This window comes from Drosophila albomicans, chromosome 2L, assembly GCF_009650485.2.
Source record: "Drosophila albomicans strain 15112-1751.03 chromosome 2L, ASM965048v2, whole genome shotgun sequence".
NCBI classification, from domain to species: domain Eukaryota; kingdom Metazoa; phylum Arthropoda; class Insecta; order Diptera; family Drosophilidae; genus Drosophila; species Drosophila albomicans.
In genome coordinates, this window is record NC_047628.2 from 29,534,884 (window position 1) to 29,541,789 (window position 6,906).

General features: G+C 48.0%; 4 protein-coding genes across 4 annotated transcripts; 2 read left to right on the plus strand and 2 right to left on the minus strand.

The window, feature by feature from the left end:
- The first annotated feature begins 121 nt into the window (after positions 1-121).
- LOC117563564 (F-box-like/WD repeat-containing protein ebi) lies at positions 122-3,430 on the plus strand. Its single transcript, XM_034241944.1, has 3 exons — positions 122-524; positions 611-1,899; positions 1,961-3,430. The coding sequence occupies exons 1-3, from the start codon at positions 467-469 to the stop codon at positions 2,804-2,806; spliced, it is 2,193 nt and encodes a 730-aa protein (XP_034097835.1). The 5' UTR covers positions 122-466; the 3' UTR covers positions 2,807-3,430.
- Positions 3,431-3,567: 137 nt separating this feature from the next.
- On the minus strand, positions 3,568-5,048 carry LOC117563568 (ribonuclease H2 subunit A). The gene is made up of 2 exons (XM_034241950.2): positions 4,910-5,048; positions 3,568-4,858 (listed from the first exon to the last, which is right to left on the minus strand). Exon 2 carries the CDS (start codon positions 4,637-4,639, stop codon positions 3,614-3,616), a length of 1,026 nt encoding a protein of 341 aa, XP_034097841.1. The 5' UTR covers positions 4,640-4,858; positions 4,910-5,048; the 3' UTR covers positions 3,568-3,613.
- Positions 4,991-5,750, plus strand: LOC117563570 (60S acidic ribosomal protein P1). Its single transcript, XM_034241954.2, has 2 exons — positions 4,991-5,192; positions 5,340-5,750. The coding sequence occupies exons 1-2, from the start codon at positions 5,121-5,123 to the stop codon at positions 5,604-5,606; spliced, it is 339 nt and encodes a 112-aa protein (XP_034097845.1). The 5' UTR covers positions 4,991-5,120; the 3' UTR covers positions 5,607-5,750.
- Positions 5,388-6,474, minus strand: LOC117563569 (uncharacterized). The gene has a single exon (XM_034241953.2). It carries the CDS (start codon positions 6,398-6,400, stop codon positions 5,996-5,998), a length of 405 nt encoding a protein of 134 aa, XP_034097844.1. The 5' UTR covers positions 6,401-6,474; the 3' UTR covers positions 5,388-5,995.
- Between the last annotated feature and the right edge of the window lie 432 nt (positions 6,475-6,906).

Consider the following 6,906-nt stretch of genomic DNA (forward strand, 5'->3'; position numbering starts at 1 on the left):
TATACACAACAACTTTTACTAATCATTTTGCTTTTCACATGACTTTAATTGGAAAATATACCATCATGTTTAAAATATACCACAACAGGCTAAACGCAAACATTTCACAGCACTGCCGGTTGCGACGCCGCCATTTTTACAGTGTGCCGAGTGCTCTGCGACTTATTTTGTGTGATTTTTAGTAGCGCGATTTATAAAATGCTAACGCGTTTTAAAGTTAATTAAACTAAGGACGATAAGCATTTCAGCGCGTAGAGCAAATAAAGTGCATGGATAACTGGCTAACAGCTTAGCTACGCATGTGTTACGTACTCTGCCAGCGGCGTGTTATCAACCGAATCAGCGCAGCCGCCATAAAAAAAAATCGACTGTTTTAATACATTTTCTGGTGACCCAAACAAATATAGCGAAGACGGAAGAAAATTGCAACAACTGCTGGGTGTAGTGGGCGTGTTAGCCAAACATCATGAGTTTCTCCAGCGACGAGGTGAACTTTTTAGTTTTCCGATATCTACAAGAGTCAGGTGAGCTCATACCCGCTTCCCCTTTGCCCTGCATCCCTGTCTTCCTCTCTTTCGCACTCACACAACTCATTTCAACAACTTTGCAGGTTTTTTGCACTCCGCGTATGTGTTTGGCATCGAGTCCCACATCTCGCAGAGCAATATCAATGGCGCCCTCGTGCCTCCCGCCGCCCTGCTCACCATATTGCAGAAGGGTCTGCTATACACCGAAGTCGAGTGGAGCGTGGGCGAGGATGGGGAAATGGCACGTCCCATTGAGGGGTTGAGTCTCATCGATGCCGTCATGCCCGAAGTGAAGCCACCCAAACTGACTGTGAAAACAGAGCCGGGAAAGCCAGCTGTGGATGCCAATGCAGCGGGCGGCGGCAATGGGAACAATGCGAATGCCAAGGCAGAGATTAAGATCGAGCCGGGCACAGGCAATGCAGCTGGCGGTGGAGCAGGTGCAGCGGGAGCGGGTGGCGCTGGCAAGGCGGGCAACACAAATGCAAACAACACGCAATCCACAACGGGCAGCAATAACAATGGCAGCAACAACAACAACAATGCGGGTAACGACAACAGCGAGGTGGACTCGAGTGCATCAGCGAACAACAATGCTGCGGGCATAGCGGGCAATAACAATGGTGCGACTGGTGGAGCAGCCGGTGGCGCCACAATAGTGACAGGCGGCGGTGGCAATGCGGACACAGCTGCGGCAAATGCAGCCGGTGGCAACAAGAAGGCAGAACAGGGCACAGCGAGTAGTACAGGAGGTGGCAATGGAGCAAATGCCAGCAGCACAGATGATGCTGCATCCTCAACGTCCACAAATGGTAACAGCAGCAACGCCAGCAGCGTGGAGCAGTCCTCGAGTGGCGTGACGCCAGCGCTACCGGCAGGAGCTAGCGGAGATGCTGCCAATGCAGCCAACGCCGGCCAAGCAGGAGCTGGCGTGGGCAACAAGGCGCCAAGTGGTGCAGCGGGCAACGCAGCAGTTGGACGTGCGCCAAGCAGCGTACAGGCATCGGGACCAACAGCGGCACAGAACGCTGTGCCCAGCAGCACCACATCGTCGGCGGGTCCAGGGGGCGGAGGAGGTGGCATTGCAGGTCCAGCTGGCAACGCAGCTGTGGAGGCCATGGACATTGATCAGAGCATTGAGATACCTGAGTCGAAGGCGCGCGTGTTGCGTGGCCATGAGAGCGAAGTGTTCATCTGCGCCTGGAATCCCAGTCGGGATCTGTTGGCCAGTGGTTCAGGAGATAGTACAGCGCGCATTTGGGACATGTCCGATGCGAATGCCAACTCCAATCAGCTAGTGCTGCGGCACTGCATACAAAAGGGCGGCGCCGAGGTGCCCAGCAACAAGGATGTCACCTCGCTGGATTGGAACGTGAGTAGCAACTTTAACTTATTCCCTCTTAAACACAGTTTAAACGATGTTTACTTTACAGTGCGATGGCTCGCTGTTGGCCACAGGCAGCTACGATGGTTACGCACGCATTTGGCAGACTGATGGTCGCCTCGCCTCAACGCTGGGACAGCACAAGGGTCCCATTTTTGCACTCAAGTGGAACAAGTCCGGCAAATACATTCTGTCCGCGGGCGTGGACAAAACCACCATCATCTGGGACGCCTCGACGGGACAATGCACACAGCAGTTTGCGTTCCATAGTGCGCCCGCTCTGGACGTGGACTGGCAGTCGAATCAATCGTTCGCCTCGTGCAGCACAGATCAGCGCATCCACGTGTGTAGGCTGGGCATGAATGAGCCCATCAAGACGTTCCGCGGTCACACCAACGAGGTGAATGCCATCAAATGGTGTCCGCAGGGGCAGTTGCTGGCGTCGTGTTCGGATGATATGACGCTGAAGATTTGGAGCATGACACGAGATCGATGCTGTCACGATCTGCAGGCGCACTCCAAGGAGATATACACCATCAAGTGGTCACCCACCGGACCGGGCACCAACAACCCGAATACGAATCTGATTCTCGCCTCTGCGTCGTTTGATTCCACAGTCCGGCTGTGGGATGTGGAACGTGGCAGCTGCATACACACGCTAACGAAGCACACGGAACCCGTTTATTCTGTGGCCTTCAGTCCTGACGGCAAGCACCTGGCCTCTGGCAGCTTTGACAAGTGCGTGCACATCTGGAGCACGCAGACGGGACAATTGGTGCACAGCTATAAGGGCACGGGCGGCATTTTCGAGGTGTGCTGGAACTCAAAGGGCACCAAGGTGGGTGCAAGTGCTTCGGATGGCAGCGTCTTTGTGTTGGATCTGCGAAAGTTTTGATCGTCATCGGCAGTAGCAGCATCAGCGGTGGAAACCTTTGCCAGCTCCGCCTCCCAGCTAATTTTAGGTTACGTGTATTGAAGTAATCCTATCCCCCGCCCTCCCCAGAACAGAAACCTGTTTCCCTGTCGAGTCAAGCATGTTGGGCGTGTTGTGTGTTTGGGGGCGTGGCAAACCGAGTTTCAATTCGCCCCCCACCCAAGGCCCGAGTAATGATGAAAAACGCTTTCAACTTAGTCATAAGCTCCATATGTTTCTAAGTATTCATTTTTATACACAACTCGTTTAAGTATAATCCCTATCTTAACTTAATGCATTTTCTGTTATGCTCCTCCCAAAAGTTTCCCCAACACAAAATAAGTCTTATATTCGAACATCCTTTTTTTAATTAAACTAGACTTTAAGCGTAGAGCAAGAAAATGTGCATGCAAATCACGAGTAGTTAGCCGACAACTCTGAATATGCCTCCTCCAGGCGTCCAGAGTTCGATTTCAAAACCGATTCACGCATACATTCGTAACAGTGTAACTGCATCCCAACGTAGTGTGTAAACGAAACTTATTGTAATGTTGTAAAGAATGGCGAGGACAGCTACAAATTAATTAAAGCTCAACAAAAAAGCAAGTCTTTATGTGGCAGCCACTGGTTTGAGTCGTCGCTAAGCACTGATAGAAATACCTGCTATGGTTTGTGACTTACATAATTTGACGTCGAATTAATTTGAAATAGTTACAAGGTGCATAGGAATGGTTTAATATAAATAGAGTTGTATATTTAGTTGCATAATTTTACAGAGTATATTAGATACTAAAACTCGACGACATTGTCCAGATGACACTGCTTAAAGAAGCGACATTCCTCGCGCTTCACCTCGCCCGTCTTCGTAGTGCCTTTGAAGAACTTGGTCAGCTTGGTCCCTGCATATTTGGGTTTCTCCGAATCGGGCTCATCGAATTCCATTTCGTAAGCTTTGTCGGCCAAAGCATTCTCCGCCGTGGACCAACTGAAGCGCACCAGACGGGGGAAACCAAAGACCAGATCGATGTTCTCGGTGAGGAAACGTTTAGTTACTGGATCACCTGGGTAACCGCTGCCAAAGGCATTGTCCTTGATGACCAAACCCTCGGGAAACTGCCAGACTTTGAGAGCATGATCTCTGGTCACCTTGGCGCAAATACTCGCCGCCGACACAATTGGATAGGTGGAATCGGCTTTTTTGGCCACAGTTATTTTAAAATTGGGAAAACGTTTGAGCAGCTTCTCCTGGTACTTCTCTGGAGGACCCACGGTGTCCACATAGACCTCCGCAATGTTGACGCCCGCATCGATGGCATGTTGTATGAGCCCCATGGCGGAATCCATGGAGACCTCATTCAAGGAGCACTTTGTCCGTCGATACATGCTGGTGCTAATCACATTTGGCGATATGATCTCCACTGCCCAGCCAATGCAGCTGTTGGCGTATTCCAGCGTATTCAGTTCATTGAAGATGATGTCGCGCTTCTCCTCGGTCAACTGTTTGGAATCCGCACAGCCCAAATCCACGAGTGCCTTCTTGCTCTCCAGGGGGCAGTAGGATATGCCATAAACCATGGGACCCAACACAGGACCGCGTCCTGCCTCGTCCACGCCCAGCATGCAAGGCTGCTCCTTGCAAATTGAAGGAACATCACTCAGGTAAACTGTGTTCTTGCTGTTCTCGCGCGCAGCAATAAATGGACCGAGGGACTTGAGTGAGGTAATTTTATCGAGGTTCTCCTTGGTGTCCTCATCTTTAGTTTCCTCTGCTTCAATTATAGTTTCGTTTTCTTTCTTAATTTCTACGTCTTCCATGTTGCGCGCGGTTTTTTGTTTACGTTTGCAAAATATTTATCGATAGACTTTGTTTATGTTTTATTTGTAGTGCTGGTAAAGCGGGTAAACTGTTTGTGCAGCCAACTTAACGATTTTAATTTGTTTTCGCGCTCAGCCGTAAATGCGCCAAGTGTGATAATATTGGTATATTATTTTTGTGAACTTTCTCATGTTGATGTTGTTTGTTTTTGTTAATGACTAAAAAGTAACCATGAATTTATATTACCAGCATTGTTTATGTTTACTTACAGTGTTGATAAGCGTAATGCGTTGCAGTTTTTGACATTCACAACGTTTCGAGGCTGATAATACGACAACCACAGCCAACTTAGCGTTTTGCGTTCTTTCCGGTTTAGGATTTTGTCCAGTGTGCTTGTTCTCCTTCGAGCTAAGGCCGATTATTGAAAATATTAATTTTTGGCAACTTGCACCAAATATTAATTAAGCTTACAGTACAACAATGACCACTAAAGCTGAGCTCGCATGCGTCTACGCCTCCCTCATCTTGGTTGATGATGATGTCGCCGTCACTGTAAGTTTGTGTTCTGCCATGTCAAAAACAAATCTGTAAAAATAAGCGCAATCAACAACATATTGTTATTGGTTGTTGCCTTCAGACTTGATTTAACGACTAATGAACTACACTCGAAATGTATTTAATTGTTATCGTTGCTTGCAGGGTGAGAAAATCTCGACCATCTTGAAGGCCGCCAATGTTGATGTTGAGCCCTACTGGCCCGGTCTCTTCGCCAAGGCCTTGGAGGGTATCAACGTCAAGGACCTGATCAGCAACATTGGCTCCGGCGTTGGTGCTGCCCCAGCTGGCGGTGCTGCTGCTCCTGCTGCCTCTGACGCTCCCGCCGCTGAGGCCAAGAAGGAAGAGAAGAAGAAGGAGGAGGAGTCTGATGTGTCTGACGATGACATGGGCTTCGGTCTCTTCGATTAAGAAGCAAGCACTTGTAACATACCTAAGCAACATCAACATCCCCTGCGTATGTAAAGTGAAGTTTTATCTTTCCTCAACTTTTTCGTACACGTTTTAATGTACAAAGAATGCGGCGTGGAAATATAATTGTTTACTAAAAAGTGACTCGATTTCAATTTGTATTTATTGTGGGTTCTGTGTTTACTTAAACTAAGCCAATCGATTTTGCGCGCCTTATGACGGGTTCATTTGCATCAGCCCTGGTCTAATGGGCAGCGATACTATTGTGGGTTATGCTTAGAGCATGTGTGTGAGCTTAAAATACGTAATGATCCAGCCCTGGCGAGTCCGACTTCTGCAGGCCTTGTCCTATTGGCAGTTCAGAACATTTGTGACTACTATGTGTGAGCTTAAAATACGCCTTGATCCAGCACCTTGGCAATTTCTCGCAGCCCTGGCGAGTCCAGCTGCTTGAGCCCTAGTCCTATCAGTAGCTCTGTGGGGCACTTGTTGAGTGTAGTTTCATTGACCAAAAACTGTATGCCACCGCGTATCTCATCCGAATCGGCACCCATGCAACAGTTCATGGTCACAGGCACGGAAACGTGCATCTCGGGGCTGTGAATTGGTCCATGGAGCATGGGAATAACACGCTCGTCGCGTCCCACATCGAATTGCACATTGTAGAGCGCCGGAAGTTTGCCCAGCTGTGTGATGAGCAGCATCCACTTGTTGTCGAAGACGTGAAACACAAACTCTGTGTTTATGCCATTTATGTCGATGGCAAATTGCTTCTTGAATCCGATTTCACTCATTTTAAAAAAAGATTTTTGAAATTTACGATGTGTTTTGCCTTGTTTACAATGATGCGGCAAAAAAACAAAGTGACCACAGCTTGACGAAGATGGAGAACGGTTGGTATGTTTGATTATTAAAGGTGGGCATAGTCTAGCACTGCCACCTGGTTACACTTAGCAGTATATTTTCAAAGTGCATATGAAGTGAGACGCGTCATTTTAAGTGGCTTATTTTTGTGCGGTTTTTAGCGAAAAATTGACGGAGTGTGTTTTTTTTTTATTTTTTAAGTGTTTAGTGTCCAGTGATATTATTATCGTTCAAATGTATAAGCAGTTCGCTTATAAATTGGAAATCGCAAATTGAGTAACGGCATTTTTGCACACACAAATGGCGGTGAAGACAGCTTGGCTCAGTAGTATATTGTCAAAGTGCGCTTAAAGTGAGACGCGTCTTTTTAAGGGGCATGTTTTTGGCCGGGCTTACGCGAAAAATATACGAAGAGTGTGTGTTTTTTTTGTAAGTG

Coding starts and splice junctions, on each gene's coding strand:
- LOC117563564 (XM_034241944.1), top strand. CDS start 467: ATGAGTTTCTCCAGCGACGAGGTGAACTTTTTAGTTTTCCGATATCTA. Junction 525..610: donor CCGATATCTACAAGAGTCAG/GTGAGCTCATAC, acceptor ACAACTTTGCAG/GTTTTTTGCACTCCGCGTAT. Junction 1,900..1,960: donor TCACCTCGCTGGATTGGAAC/GTGAGTAGCAAC, acceptor TTTACTTTACAG/TGCGATGGCTCGCTGTTGGC.
- LOC117563568 (XM_034241950.2), bottom strand. CDS start 4,639: ATGGAAGACGTAGAAATTAAGAAAGAAAACGAAACTATAATTGAAGCA.
- LOC117563570 (XM_034241954.2), top strand. CDS start 5,121: ATGACCACTAAAGCTGAGCTCGCATGCGTCTACGCCTCCCTCATCTTG. Junction 5,193..5,339: donor ATGATGATGTCGCCGTCACT/GTAAGTTTGTGT, acceptor CGTTGCTTGCAG/GGTGAGAAAATCTCGACCAT.
- LOC117563569 (XM_034241953.2), bottom strand. CDS start 6,400: ATGAGTGAAATCGGATTCAAGAAGCAATTTGCCATCGACATAAATGGC.